Consider the following 16,476-nt stretch of genomic DNA (forward strand, 5'->3'; position numbering starts at 1 on the left):
GACTGGGGCTGGAATTTTAAAGGCTTGAAGGCTATGCCAAGGAGTCCAGGGAGCTACTAAGGTTGTGTTTCTGTTTTCAGCTTGGAACTAACATAACCATTGTTGTTGCACAAGAAGATGCATCTGATTGTAAGTTCAGGATAAACTAAGGGGGCAGAAAAAGAAGAGATGGAGACAGAGTGCTCACAGTCTACTGCAACTGTCTAGACATGAAGTAATAAGTACCTAAAATTGGCTGGTAGCAAGCAGGAGATAACTGTCCAAAACACTATGAAGGGAAGGATCGATGGAACTTGGCAACTGATCAGATACAGGGACCAGGGACAAGGATGTCAAGAATAATAGAGATATTTGTATCTGAAAAGCAAATATTGGAGCCTTAGACCTAGGTTTCTCCTCCTCTGCTCCAGGAGTCTCCCTGCTCACTCTCATCCATACCCAAGGATCCACGTGCCACCTGTGTGCTGATGCCCTAATGAACTCCAGGATTTACCTTTTTCCCCAGCTCCAGAATGGTGAGTTTTGAAATGTTTTCATAATTCTATTTTTTCAACACATATCAGGTGAAATGAAGATCTCCCTCACCTGTTGACCTCCTTTTCCCCAATTCTTGTCCCCAGAGGAAGCCCCTCAGTTTCCTGTAAGAGTGTGTTAGACATCTTCACCCTAAACCTGACACGAACAAAACACATTCTCTCTCCCTAAGTCTGTTTTTATTTCTGTATTCTTGTAAGGTTAACAGCAGCCCCACCTAATGACTATAATTTACTGAATTACTACTAGGTGCCACACAATATTCTAGGCAACAGACATTTATTATCCTAATCCTCACAGAAACCTTGCAAATTATTGTTTTACAGGTGAAGTAAACAAGACAGGAAGGTGTTAATAGCTTACACAAGTTCACACTGCCAGTGAATAGTGGATGTGGATTTGAATCCAAAATTCAGGCTCTTAGCATCACTGGCTGCCTAGTTTAGAATCACGCTCTCCTTTCATTATGCCGTCTTGCTCTCAGCCAGAGGCAGCCACGCCAAACCACTTCTAGGAGGGCTCTACCATCTTAAAAGGATCTGACCCCACCCTCTACCCCTGTCCCTCACCCCCCAGCCCCACCCCCACCAGTTTTTCATTCGAGACACGCCACTGTAACATAAACCTGATTATACCATTCACCTGCTTCAAAGCCTCACCTCTGCTCACAGGATAAAGGTCAAATGTCTTAGCAAGTAAGCTCTACTATATTTTTCACAGTCTGAAGGGAACCTGTGTTTCCAGTCTCAGCTCCCAGGACCCACCCTTGCCCTGTACCTTACACTGAAGACACATCAGTAAGGGCCTCTTTCCACTCTCTTCTGCTTGGTGAAACCCTTGTTTCCTCAGCCCAGGTACCTGAAAGCTTCCCAGCTTCCGACTTCAATTCTTTGCATACCCAGCTGCCCTCCCTGCTTTGGCTTGTGGAGATACCCGTGCCTCTTCTAATTAATCCCTCTCCCTGCGCCCATACCGCCCCCCAATCTGTTTTCGCTGTTGTTCATTTTTAACTTAAATCATCTGGAATGAACTCTTTTACTGCTGCCAAAAATCCTCAGCTAAGGTGGAGCTTAGTTTCCCCTTCTCACTTTCTCTGACTTGGCATTCAGGGTTGCCCGTTCACTCCCTTCCTCCTGCTGCTGCAGCCCTTCGCTCTCCATTAGGAAGGTGACCTCACTGTTATTCTCATGCGGGCTGCTTTCCCTCCCAAACCAACTCCCCTGCTCACTTCCTCCACACAGGACAAGTTTATCTTGTTCAGGATGCAGCCCTGGCACCTGCCACAGTGCCAGATACAGTATATGTCCCATAAATATCTGTCCAGTTAATATGTGAATTGTTCATCTTTTTATCCCCTAGCAAAGTATGAAGCACATGGTAGAGGAACACTCGATAAATTTATGATAAATTTGTCAGCGGGTGAGTGGATGGATTTTCCTGCTTTTTAAGTAATTAAGTAACCATTTAGCTTTTCTTAGATTTGTAAAGTTAAGTACTTTCTCCTTTAATTTCAGTGATAACTATTCATTCGTTTGTCCTTGCCCCCTGTCTTCAATCCATCCATCTAAAAAATCTTTTAAAAATCTCTTCTCAGTTATAGAAACAGACTAAAATGATTCAGGAGGTCCTAGATATAAATAACCTCTTATTACCTTTTGCCACAGAAAATGTTTTATTTTATCATTAGTTCTGATATATTATCTTCTGTTCACTGGGCTTTCAAAAAGCTTCCCTCTGCTTTGTCTTATCAGCACCATCAGTTGTTTCTTTAATAGGATTTAGGTTACTCACTTAAATAAATTCTGAATATAATTAATATTTATACAACAAAATGCAATATTAACACAACTTCAAAGTAAAATTTTATAAATTTCTTTGGATTAAAATAATTTTCAGTGACAGATTCATAACATTCTCAGATAAACTGTTTTGTTCTATAGTCACGTTATCAACTATTTTAGAATATTAAGAATTGTTCAATAATTATGCACTATCACTTAGAAATAAAAATTACACTAATATGCATGGTATTTAAATGTAAATACTGAAAATAATTTGTAACCCAAAACACACACTTCTACAGTTCTTATCATCATCATGGCTTTTGCATCAATAGTGCTAATTTCCGTAATTACCTGCTGTTCATTGTATGTATTCAATGTGAAGAGTGGCTTTTGAAGAATAAATTCTTCTTCAATTCCAATACCCATCCTTGCTTTTGATGCCATTGTATCTGACATCATTCTAACAGGATCAAATTGAGCGACAATAGTAACCTATGAGAAAGCAAGCATGGTTACTTGGAACAAGAAACAAGCTAAATACTTCTGGGCAACATTATTAATGCTTAATGTCCATTAAAGTTAAGAAATTTTATTAAAAATTTCATAATTATAGCTATGATTACTTTTCTTTCTGCTGCAAAATCAAGGGAAATTTTGTATAGAAAACCCACATATTCAACCACCTTGATAGTAACCAAAAGTAAAACACATTAACTTTTAGCCAGTAGCAATCTATGGCCACAGTAACAACCCCATGAAGCTTTCTAGAAAGTTTAATCTGATTGAGCTGAATCTAAAGCATATCATTTATGGTAAAGTCGGGTGTGTTGGCATTAGTGAGCACGATGCGTGAGTTTCCACTGCAGCAGGCAGCTAGATTTCCAGGGACTGTTATAAACCATTGTTCTCTCTTTTACTGAAAAACTGCAGAGTCATTTTAACCCAAATGCCCTTGTCCTTTAGGATAATTGAAATCATTCAAACCCTCATCCTAATGGAAAGAAGCCACTAATTTTGTAAATTATGTGCACTATTAATAACACCTGCCTGTTAATTCCTAAAATCAAGAATTAGCATTAAGAAAATGGCACTTTTAATACCATTTAGAAATTGTAATGGCATGTCTGGGGGTTGAACTGCTTTATTATAGGTCTCCTAGCCAAAATGTCTTATACTATAGTTCTAAACCCTGATTACAGATCACAGGCACAAATATTTCCTCTTTCAAAGGGCTCAGAGATGGAAAGAATCCCAGTCATATGGGCTCTGCAGTAATCAAAATCACATTTTGGACAAGAATGTGTTTAGTAATAGTGACATTAAGTTTTGTCCCCAGGATGCCATATTATTATTTGCTAATGATTGAATAATTTAAATTTTGTTGAACCTAAGATGACCAGGACTTACATTCCTATGCTCTGAATTTATTTCTATAATCTATTTTATTTGATTAAAGATGATATAATAGTTGAATGCATTTACACTTCCTCTTTGCTATCTCATTTAACTAGACATCCTTGGTTTGAATACAGTTTGACATTTACTAGTTATGTGACTTTGGAAAACCTCTGGGCTTCCTTGGTTTCCTCTTCTATAAAATAAGAATATTAATAATATCTACATCATAGGGTTGTGGTAGAGATTAAATGGGGGTAAAACCTAAGAGCATTTAGAAGAGGGTTTTATACATAGTAAATACTCAAAAAATGTGAATTCACATCACTACAAACCTATGAGGCTGGTACTATTATTATTATTCCCGTTTTTCAGAGGAGGACACTTAGAGGGATAAAGTAAAAGACCTAAGTTTCCTCTGCCAGTAAGTAGTGAACTGGGTGATACCAGGTTTGAAAAACACCAGAGGCCAAGTTCTTATCCCAGGTCCAACGCTGCCTCCACCAACATGGATGGGAAACCAGACAGTCATTTCCCATCAGCTGGGAAATGGTGTCAGAGTACAGCTTATGAGTGGAGCTAATCACTTTCAGGTTAAAAACTCTGAAAAATTACCAAGTAAAACTCTTTTATCCCATTTCCCAAGTTCCTAAATTCCTGCTCTTGCCGTCTACGTCTATCAAAACTTTTGCCTTTTATGAGCCAAAACAATGGGAGGCTCTTATTTCTCCACAAAAACAGTATTGTTAAAAAGTGAGTTTTAACCTGGATACATCCAAGCAGAGGTTTCTACCCTGTAGAGGATTATCTTGCTCAAGCTTCAGCACAGTTTTTTGAGGAGAGTAATATCTTTTGGCTAGAAGCAGAGTTTCACTGCTGTAAATGGATACTATTTAGCTTATAAACTAGAAATAATATGGATGCATTTAAATCTTGGGAGAGCTTTTTAAAAGGCGCTGATAAAGTTCCTTTAATATACTAAGAAACTGGAAATGGTTCAGCATAAATCTGATTGCTCCCAGGAATGAAGGTCAGTGTCCCAATTTGGAAAAGTTACATTTTATATAGCAGATGTCATGAACTAAGCCCTAGTAATAATGTTATTAAGAGCACTTAGGAACATTCTTTTAAACCACCCATGAAAATTTCCAAATTAAAAACACCTGTTTCCTAAGGGCTGCTAGCCGCCTCTCTCTCTCTTCTTCAAGTGCTTCTTGAAGGGCCACTTCTTTTTTCTCCATCAAACGCTTTTCCAATAATTCTTGTCTGTATTTAACCCTTTAAAAATAATGCACAGGGAAATGGGGAACACATCATGACAATGCTGGATATTGTACGGTTAAGAGTGTAGGGGCAGAAGGCATCCCAGAAATTGCATCATAGTCATTTTGTTCTTACTTGCTTTTGGTTGATTTCTCATAGCAAAACAATAAAGGACATGTGCATAAAGTACAGTTTACAATAATTCTAACAACAGTCAGAGAACTGCCTGTCATGGGGCAGAAAACCTGGGGTAAAATCCAATCTTCTCTTTCTTCATTGAAATCATCGTATTAACACTCAGACTGTCAGCTGCCACAGCTGCAGCTGATCCAACCCAACAGATGACAGTCCCGCTGGAGCTATTACAGCAGTCTTCTGATATGTTTTCACACAATTTGAGATGTTAAAAGGCTATGTTACTGATGAAATATACATAATTTTAGAAAGACTAGTAAATAAAATACTATAACAGTACTCCCAAAGTATCTCAATTACTAGAACGTAAAACAAAGTTCATCTATATTGTCACTCATTTTGTCAAGAATGCCCTTTCTGGGTGGACATGTGTGCTTGTTAGGTAACTTTGAAAATTGCACTTTGACTGTAGATGGCAGCAAAAACATGACTTTCCCTTAGCATTCGGTTTCCATCCTCCTTAAAATCAGCAGATATTAGAACAGGGTATATTTAAATACCTTTTTAATACTTCCAAGTTCATTTCGCCCTCCTCTGCTGCCTTTTTTGGGGCAGCCTTCCTAAACTTCCTTTTGCCCAAGGTATTCTTCTATTGAATTGTAGAGATAAGATTTGTCTTCTCAAAAAAGTGGGCACTTGGGTTCTTGAGGGAGTAGGAGGCCTTCAATCACTGGCAGTGTAGATTTAACTTCCTCTATGGCATTGGTCACAAATGTGCTTTGCCCTTAGTGTGCCCACCTGTATTTTCCATGGGTGTCCCTTCACTAGACCTTCTTGTTCTGGATCTTGACATTTGCTGAGGTGTTCACTGTGCACCAAGTCTTGTGCTAAGGGCTTTACCTGTTGTAGCTCACTTAGATTTCACAACAACCCTACATCGGGGCACTATTATTGAGCCCATTTTAAAGATAAAGAACTGGAGGCATAGACAGGTGACGTGACTTGTCCAAGTTCTCACACCCAGAAAGTGGCAGAGCCTGAGATCAGGGTTGGCATCTGAGAGTGGGTGACTTCTTCAATTTTGCCCCACCTAGTCACAGCCCTGAGCAGGGAAGGGTTCAGAGGGGCTGGAACAGAGCAAGTGGGTGACCAATAACAGAGAAGGAGATGCCCAGGAAAATGCTGGGAGGCTGAGCCTGGTTGTCACCTGGTTCCCTCAGTGATTTGCTCCTGGGGAGGAAAACTCTTTAAAACCAGGTTGCTCCTGAGGCTGGCATTAAAGCAGCAGCCACACTGGGAGAGGAGAGGAGGGAAGCGGGCAGTAGATCCTTGCAGAGTACAGAACACAGAGTGGGGTCTGGATGGGAGCTCCTAAGCTCCTTTGATGGCTGTTGGGCATTCTCCCCATCACCCCCTATTTCAGGACTCAGTACAGTCAGATATACAGATTAAAGAATCTGAGTCCAGACTGCTCCCTTTCTTCAATGCCTCCCTATCATGCATGGAAAGCTTTATTTCTCATTCCCTCCATTTTCACTAAGGCATGACACAACCTCCCTAGTGAGGTTCTACTCAATTTAAGCACTGAGGACAAACTAAGTGAGCTACTGTGAAGGTACAGTTAAAAGACACCTTGGGATTTGATAATTACCACATGTTAATTCTCAGAACCTCTGAAAAGTTTCTCTTCCTTTGGGATGCATAGGTTGCTTTGTCTGCAACAGAGTTTTGGTTACTTTGTGGAAAAGTAGTAGTTGTTTTAGTTAGAGGAGCTTGCCTAGTGAGGACAAGTTTGCAAATGAGGCATCTGAACCTGTGTGCTAAAGAAGGCTGGCTCACACTTTACTTTGAGGCTCATTCATTCAACAAAAATTTGTGCCCTGCATCAATCACTGGAGATAGATTTCAACAGGGAGACATGCTCCTGCCCTCATAGAATTGACAATCTAATGTGGATACAGAGACCTAGGAATTAAGACACAAGGTGGCTCTTGCTCTGATGGGACAGTAGGACAGAGGCCATGGGACAGGCACCTTTGGGACATTCAGGGGAGCATCCAACAGGAAGTGCTCTAAATTGCAGACCTAAAAAAATGAGCAGGAATTCACCAGAGGGGAAGAGAATAGAAAGAATGTTCCAGGCAGAAAAAAAAAAAAAAGCATATGAAAGCCCATAAGTGAGAGGACATAATATTTCTGAGGAACTGAAAAATGTTTGAAATGACCAAAAATGAAAAATGTAAGGTGAGGAGTGCCAAGAACTGAGGCTGGAGAGGCAGGAGAGGTGAGATTGTGAGGGCTTTGCAAGCATGAGTGCTTTGATCAGGGAAATGCGATCAGAAAACTCTCTCCTGTAATATGGAGGAGGATGGCTTGCAAGGCCAGAGAGAATTCTCCAGAGGCAAGTTGATGGTTTCCTGAACCAAGGCAGCAGGAAGAGTACTGGTAGGAGTTAAGAAGAAGACATGGGTTTATTTTTGTAGAAAACAGAATAAATAGGAATTGTTACTTTATTTTATGAGAGAGGGGAAGAGAGAAGTTAAGGTTTCTGTTTTGCATGGTGAACAGTGGTGTCCCTCACTAAAACTGGGATCTTAGAGAGACAGAGGGAAAAGAAGGAATTAAGTTCAGTTTAGACATAGACCTGCTGTCATAAGATCTGGGCTGGAGAAGTGGATGTAGGTCTTTATCAATGGCATGGGATTAAGACCATGGGACAGATGGCATCAATCAGAAAGAGACTGTAGAGTAAGAAGAGGGGTAGGCCTAGGATTGATTCCCAAGGAAACAACTTTTTTCTTTATATATTTTAGTATTTATAATTTTTTACCATTCATTCATTGACTACTGAGTACCCACTCTGTGCCACCGGCTGTTACAGGTTGGGTGATTGCACTGATTAAAAAAACCTGCTCTCGTCATTTGCAGCAACATGGACGGACATAGAGATTATCATACTAAGTGAAGTAAGTCCAAAAGACAGCAAATATCATATGATATCACTTAAATGTGGAATCTAAAAAAATGAGACAAATGAATTTGTTTAAAAAACAGAAACAGATTCACATAGAAAACAAACTTATGGTTACCAGGGGGAAAAGGAGGGAAGGGATACATTGGGAGTTTGGGATTTGCAGATGCTAACTACTGTGTATAAAATAGATAAACAACAAGGTTCTACTGTATAGCACAGGGAACTACACTTAATATCTTATAATAACCTATAATGAAAAAGAATATGAAAAGGATATATATATATTATATATATATATATATAATATATATATATAACTAAATCACTATGCTGTACACCAGAAACTAACACAACATTGTAAATCAACTATTTTTCAATAAAAAAACAAACAAAAAGCCCCTGCTCTCATAGTGTTTCAATTCTAGACATATATATTTCTTGATGTATTTAAAAGAAAGGAAGGGGGAATTATCAGTTTAATTTATCCACTTTGCTGCAACCCAAGGAAGCAACTTCTAAGAAAAGGATAGAAGAGGAGGAAACTATCAAGGAGAATGAGGAGAAATGGTGCCAAAGCAGCTAAGGAAAGTGGGATCAGCAATGTCACAGGTTACAGAAGATGAGTCATAATCCAAGATAATCATTGGATTAAGTAACAGGGAGCCACTGGTGATCTTGGCAGTAGACAGGCAGCTGAAGGATTGGCAGGAGATAAGGAAATAAAGAGGGAGAAGAGACAAGCTCTTCAGTAAGACTGGTCCCCATGGGGAGGAGAGAAGCAGGGTAGTGCTGGAGGCAGTGCAGAGCTGATCACAGTTGCATTGGCTCCAAAGTGATGATCAGTACAGCTTTGACTACCGTGAAGATTTGCCGTGGAAAATTTAGGGACACGGATACAATCAAAGTCCTCACACTTAGAGATGCTCTAGTTTAAGCTCAAATAATAATTTACTTTCAAGGGGGAAACTCTTGATGCCTCTTTCTTTTCCCAGTCTGGATAGAAAAATGTCTTTGCCTAAAGAGAAGTGATGCAGAAAAGCCCCTGGGAGAAAGCCAGATACTCACATATTCATAGGGAAAGAAAATAGCAACCCAGTAAAGTCAATCATTTGGAAAATTTTCCACTTAAATACCTTTAGCCATTTGAGGGAGCAGATTTTCTCCAAATTAAACTGTTGCTATGAAAGTCAAAGTCAGGAAGTGGCAAAACTCAACAGTCTTTAAGCTGTGCACTGAATTCCCAAACAGGAATCCTAGCTTCATCTCTCAGTCTGCTTCATGCTCCCTGAGTCTACAAAGGCTGAGGGCGCTGCGGAGGAGGCCTTTTGGATTCCTGTTTGGGGAGAAGCATCATATTGTTCAAAAGCAACAGCTGCTGCAGAATCAGGCGCAGCATTAACAATAATCTGAAAAGGATTTTGTTTAAGCCTCCGGGCCTGAGTGTAGATGAAGGGACGAGAAGCTGTCACATAGAAATGGAGAATTTATGTATCATGTTGAAGACTTTTCATGTGTGTACTGCACTCTAAGAGATGAGTATACAAATGCAGATGGTTTGGAAACACCACGAACTTTAGTAACAGCCTCCGTTTGCTTTGGTGAAACTTCAGTAAGAACTGGGCAAAACAATAAGTACAAAATCTTGACCTCCTTCCTATCTGGAGACACGGGTAACTTCAGTCCAAAAAGAAGCTACAGCAACCAAGAGGGGAAAAAAGACTTCTAAGTAATTGCTGATCGTGGCAGGTTCTCCTTTTTTTTTTTTTTTTTTTCTTTGTCTTTTTTAAAGCTTCAGCAGTAAATAAAACAGCATTAACCACATATCTTAATTAGGTTACTCTAACCAGCCTGGAACTCACACCAAATATGTTTCCAGAAAGTAATTGGCCCGACTGAATGAAAGGCAGTTTTTAAACAAATTTGCTACTTCATTTTTAAGTGATGTGGCTCACTCACCATTGAACAAGAAATCTTTAAACAGGCACATGCTGGACGTATTATTGCCAGAGGGGTTTCAGTGGCAGCATTGTGGTGAACCTGTTTTTGCCGACTGGGAAATCCAGCTTGGGCCTACACCTCACTCAGAAAGTTGTTCTTCCCACTGAGCACAGAGCACAGAGCACCCCTCCTTAGCACCAGGGGACTCCAACAGGGGAGAGTATGCAGACCCAAACACAGGCAGGCCGGTGGCAGTGCCTGTCCAAAGGTGGAGGGCTGGGGGGGAGCAGATGGAGGGGCCAGCCCAGGGAGGAGAAGGGAGACAACATAACCGGTGCTCACATCGGGGGCATCGCCCGCCTAACAGTATGGGTGGCAAGACTCTACGCAGTCGGGTTCTGGCTAAGGGCATAAGCAGAGACCAGTTTCTGCAAATGCAATGTGAATCTTGATACAAGGCAGTGACATCCTGCTACAGATCAGCATGGGACAAAAACAAAGAGGATTCACAGAGAACTCGCGGAACCAGAAGGAGATGAACCCACGCCAGCCCCAAACAGAGACCATTCTTCTTGCTCAGAATGCTTACTGGTTCCTCTACAAGGTGTAAAGGCAAGCTCCTATTGGAACTCTATCTTTAAGGATTAATTAAATTAGTCAACATATAGCTCTTTGGGCACCTACCATGTGCCAAGCCCTGTCCCAGATGCTCAGGATACAGTAGTGAAAAATAAAAACTAGACAAAAAAAAGAGTCTCTCCACCTCTTAAATCTTACATCATTTGTGGTTTGTTCTACATAAGCATGCCTAAATTAACATCCTAGTAAAATATATAAAATGGTTTTAATAAATTATTTTTGAATTTATCACAAAGTGCTAAATTACACAGCTCCTTCTTATATTGCTTTAGAGTGATGGGTTTTAACTGTGACTGTCATTAGGCTCAATGGAGCTTATGAAAACTTCTGATGCCAGGGTCCTGCACCACACTCATTACATCAGAATTTAGTGTTGGAGCTCAAGCACTGGTGTTTTGTTAAAGTTTTCCAGATGATTCTAATGTGCAGCCCAGGCTGACAACAGCACTGCCTGGACCAGGGGGTCCCTAATTTGCACCAACATCAGGGTCACCCAGAGGGCTCCTGATTCAGTAGTGAAGTGACACCTGAAAATCTGCATTTCTAAGAAGCTTCCAGGTGACGCTGATTCTGCTGGTCTAGGGACCACACTTTGAGAACTACAGCAAAGATAAATATAGAGGGACTCTGCCTGACTCCTGTTACCCAGACAAAACCAGGTACAAATTACTACTAGACAGAGCTTCTTCTTTCTGGTTGCATGTGCCAGATATCACAATGCCTCAGGATTGATCCAGACTAGAAGCTCTTGCTTTAGTGCTACAACATTCAAGAGTAGAATCTTGCAACCCCACCCCACCCCCATGGCCCTAACACACATGGATGACAGTTTCCCTCAGTGACAATGGTCCTCCAGGCTTGGGTTACTATTAGTGATGGGCATTTGCAACAATGGCTGTTACTGAACCTCTTTCTTTCCTCCCAATGGACAAAACACTGGTGTATCCTGGTGACAGTTGAAAATCTCAGGCTCCTGGTGATATTTAAAGGGTCTATTCAGTAAAATCAAAAAGGGAAGAAACAACTTAAAAGCATTTCAGCCTTAAAAGAGACCTGTGAGCTACTTCTCTTGGGAAGAGTTCTTGCAGCTCCAGGGTGGGTAAATATTTTTCATACTGGAATGAAAACCCATAAATGAGAGTGATAAACGTTTTCCTGTTGGTTGTAATCAGTTCCAATCTGGCCATCTGAGTTCACTTGAGTTAGAAATGCAGAGATATAAACAGCTGTGAAAAAAGGACTTAAACCAGGGAATCCAGAGTTAAATACAGGACAAGATGTGAGGAGAGGGTTTTGAGAGAAAGAACATTGCAGATATCATTTTAGCCCTTTTCCCAAGTTAGTGCAGAAAGACATTTCTGCCACATTTATCCTCCACTTCTTGAACTGTTCCTACCCCTTTCCATCTAGTTTTCAGTAATCCTTTTATATTCTCACATAGTCTCAAAATCTTCCTAGAATAGTCCTTTCCAAAAGCATTTCAAGTAGGGTACAGGAAATAAAAGATGCATTGTCTATGGGGAATTTAAAACAATAATAAAAGCCTGTCTTTTTTTTTTTTTCTTTTTAATCACTATGCACTAGCAGATCTAAACAAAGTTAGTGATTTAAAAAAAAATTCCCTCCATTGGCGCATACAAGGCCATCTCACTGTCTCTTGGTTGCTTCTTTCAAATGTTTTCCTTAATTGAAAACCAGAGCTTCTCAGGTGACACTCCTTCCATTGCTACCCTTTACAATAGTGGAGGAAGAAAGCTAGCATTTTCGTGACTTTCCAACAATTTCAGAAAAGTTTTACCTATTGACTTGGGCTTACCCCATCCTCTTTCTAATAGGGTTCTTGGGATCAAATACTGACTGCCCAGGTCACTGCCTGACATTTACTGAGGATTATTCAATACTCCTCCCTTACAGTCCCTTAACCCCCAACAGCATTCACCTCTCCTCCACTTCAACAGCCCACTCCTTAGACCAAACTTGGAGCTTGGCATTACCTAAAACTTTTGAAATCATGCATAATTAGTCAAATCCATTTCACCTGCCTTCACCAAAAGGTCATTTTAAGACTTGCCCATTCTCCAAGCTGCACGTATCCCAAAGAGCAAGATGTTTGCCCTAGTTGTTTTCCAGGAACTGTATCTAATTCGAGCTGAGCTGGTTGTAACTTGACAGGACCACAGGCCCTCCAACTGGGCATGCTTGAGTGTCTGCTAAGCGACCTTTTGATTTCAGAGGGCTCCACACTCCAGATCCTCAGATTATGCTAAGCAGCTCCATTTTTTAACGTGCAGTAGTTTTATTATGCCTGAGCAGAACCATGCTTACTGCACCTTTTTCCAATTAACTTTCCCCTTTCCCCCCACACTCCCCATTCCTCAGACTGCCCCGCTGCTTTATTCTTTATCCTACAAGTACTGGAAGCCCCTTGCCTTTGGGGAGGCAGGTCTGAGATTTGTTCTCCTGTCTCCTGCTTTGCTAATAAACTCTTTGCTGCAAACCTCAGGCTTCTCAGAGTTTTGGCTTGATGCCTCTCAGGCAAAATGAACCTGGTTTGGGGACACTATTTTCCTGCTAAATTTTTAAAAGGAGGGATTCTGTTCTGACTCCAGTCTCTAGGATCACCACATATTCGGATTAAGGTTGCACATTGTGTGACTCTAGGAATGGATTGCCTTCCAGTCTCCTACCCTTTTGATGTTCTCACTCATTTAACCTTACTCAGCCTGCTACTACCTTAGCTTATCAGGCTCTCCATTTTTTCAATGATATTTATTAACTGTGAACTATATGCCAGGCACTGGGCCAGGTCTTCCCTCATGAACTTCACTATCTACCTCTTCCTTTTCTCCCAGGCTATGAGACACAATCAGATTTTACTTCATTCTCTCTCCAGCTTTGGATCCATGGGCTTATCTCTTCAAAGGCATTATCACTAGGATCTTTTTATTGTCTTCTTTTCTTTCCACATCTGCTCTACCAATTTCCAGCCCTAACTCTTTATTGAATTTATTACATATTTGTGAGGTTTGAACCTTATCTGGACATTTAACACTCCTCCAGAATGATTTTATTTACTCCAGCTGCTTAAAACTCTCCCTCTTAGGAGAGAACCTCACCTCCTACTTTACTGAAAATAAAAGGGCCATAAGCATTCACTTTCCCCACCATACCTTGCCCACTTGCAGTTGTCAGGACTCATCTTTATTCATCCTTCGCTCCCTAAACCTGGGCTCTTAATCTCATAAACCTAGTTGTCTCTAGGATCTTGCTCCAGAAGTGAGTCTCTTCCTTTCCTACTTCTTCAGTCTCTCTCTCTCCCCTCCACAGTTCTTCTTCCTCTGCATACAAAATTCTTCAAATGGGTAAAACCTGTATCTCTCAACTCTCTCTTTTCAGCTACCACCCTCATTTCCCCATCACTGCAAACTTTCTTAAATGAAAAAGCTATACTTCCTGCCTCCAGTTCTTTGCTTCTTATTTAGTACAAACTCCATGCAGTCTGACCTCTGACCTTTCCACCCCAGACTGTAAACTCAGAGCCTTCTCTTAGAGCTCCACTGACTTGACCTTTCTACGATGCCTGGTACCAATGACCACCTCCTTCATGAAGTGCACGTTCTGTCTCTTATTGATTTTCTTCCTTGTCTTTTACTGGTTCCAACATGAACCCTCTTTCCACAACTTAAAAATATTGTCTGGGAAATATGATTTCAGCTACAATCAAAGCATGAATAGCTGCAGCCTCCACCTCCTTCAAAGCCCCAAGTCCTTTGATCTTTTATTTTTCATCTGTGTAATTTCAGGATTGGCTTCAAATAAATCCTTCAAATGTAACTGTATTACAGTGATAGTTAAATGCAGAGCTTCTGCTTTAATGGGCATCTGAACTTGGTATAATGTTGACATCCTTTCATCAAAACTTAAGAACAAACCTAATGATACACACCTAAGTAGAAGTCTGGAATTCCTCCCCACAACCTCTTAGAAATGAGCCACCATGGTACCATAGGTACCATGGACAGGGCCAAGATTCTGCCTAGTCAATTATTTTGGGTCCCTTCTAATCCAAAGGCAGAGAATTAAGTTCCCAATGTTTAATACCTTATAACATGGCTGCAGCAATTTTAGCCTTAAATATTTACAGTATAGTTAGTCACTCAGCTACTTAAAAATCACAGAATGTCTAACTTTGAGCAACACAACTTCTTGGAGCCAAGAAAATCTCTTATGTGTTTAAACAATTGACTGGTGGCACATTCGGGATTATTAGCTATAAACCACTTTATAAATTGGGAGATATCTTCCAAAAATAATGACTTTGATAGTAGAAGAGTTGATATTTTTTTATTCCTGCTTTCTGATAGTAATTGTATAGGGCCTATTGTATACCACCTATTATAGGCAAATCTAGATTTTAAAAATTAAACCACATTGTGGTAGATATCTTTTTTTTTTTTTTTTTTTTTTTTTACCATCTAGCATCAACCTAGTAACATCAATCCCCTTCACACTGCTCTCCTCATTCCATGGAGTTCTATTGAAGCCTTTAATCAGAGAATCCCTCCACATTTCCTGATATTAGTGGTTTACATGTGACCAGATAAGGGTAATAGTAGGACATTACAAATATGACCATGTGATTGGCCTTCAGTGAGCACATGAATTCAGCTGAGCCAATCAGAATCTTTCCCTGGGGATTTGTATATGGATATTGAAGAAGAAAAGCCTTCTCTTCTCTCTGAGGTCACTAAGCTTGAATGATATGCTTAACCCTGGAGCTGCTTGTAGCTATGCCTCCTTTTCCTTCTGCCTCCCCCAGCCCAGGCACGTGAGGAAGTCCATGTCAATGCATAAACAGGTACAGAGTGAATAAGTAGAAAGAGAGTGAGCAGAACCTGAAGACGCCATTGGAGTAGCTGAGGCAAGACCCACTCCTGGCTTCCTGTGCATGTGAGTCAATTCATTCCCTTTTTTGCCTAAGCTAGTTTGAGTTAGGTTTCTCTCAGTTGCTTCTCAGGAATCCTGACTAATAAACATATCTTCTATTTATAAGGGAATACTTATCTTTTTACTCTCTATAACAGGAGAGCACATCAGAGCTGTTTCAGGTGGTAATCAGTTCATTTCCCAAATTCATGGCCCATGGAATGTTAATATCCCACAGGATGTTAACACATGTGCTGTGAAAAATGTGTTGAATGTTCTAGTAGGTTGGCAGAAAACTAAAAGAAACAAAGTGAAATAGATTTCTTTACAGTAGGATCTCTCAAAATATTTATTATGATATGGTATGCATGACAAATCTCCAGAAGGAGGATTTAGTTTGCTTATTTTCCAAAATTGTCTGATGTTAGAAACCTTCTACAATAGAACCCAGTCTGGGAAATGTTACTTGCCTTTCCATGAACAAGCAGGGACATTCAAGTAAACAAATTAATGGCCATAAACACATATACGCTTATTGATTTGTATTATAGTTATTTGTTTTCACGTGTTGCTTCTGTTAGACTGCATCTCCTGGCTACATTGGCTATGTCTTAACTGCCTTTATATCCCCAAGAACTAGCATAATGCCTAAAACAGAAGGCATGCACCAATACATGAAAGACATAGTGAAAGATGAATGAATTTTATAAGGTATGGAAAGCACTCAATTGAATTTCCTAAGTTGTAGGTAAATAACAGGACATAGGAGTTGACAAAATTAAAAGTTAAGAATAAATTGAATATACACTTCTCTATTAAGCCTCTCTAATTAGTCAGTGGCTATTCCTTTGTAAGATATTTAATTATTTGAGGGGTGAAAGAGAAGTC

The 16,476-nt window shown here is 40.2% G+C and overlaps 1 protein-coding gene across 15 annotated transcripts in view; it reads right to left on the minus strand.

Annotated features, from left to right (window-relative positions):
* Nucleotides 1-16,476, minus strand: part of CCDC148 (coiled-coil domain containing 148) — a 325,980-nt gene that overhangs the window by 130,958 nt on the left and 178,546 nt on the right. For 11 of the 15 annotated variants that reach the window (XM_074363720.1, XM_074363726.1, XM_074363722.1 and 8 more), the window contains 2 exons: nucleotides 4,877-4,991; nucleotides 2,670-2,810 (listed from right to left, as the gene is read on the minus strand). The exons of the other annotated variants lie outside the window; for them this stretch is intronic. In XM_074363720.1, the coding sequence (XP_074219821.1) occupies nucleotides 2,670-2,810; nucleotides 4,877-4,991 (256 nt within the window). The remainder of the gene's footprint in view (nucleotides 1-2,669; nucleotides 2,811-4,876; nucleotides 4,992-16,476) is intronic. 15 annotated transcript variants of the gene reach the window in all.

This window comes from Camelus bactrianus, chromosome 5, assembly GCF_048773025.1.
Source record: "Camelus bactrianus isolate YW-2024 breed Bactrian camel chromosome 5, ASM4877302v1, whole genome shotgun sequence".
NCBI classification, from domain to species: domain Eukaryota; kingdom Metazoa; phylum Chordata; class Mammalia; order Artiodactyla; family Camelidae; genus Camelus; species Camelus bactrianus.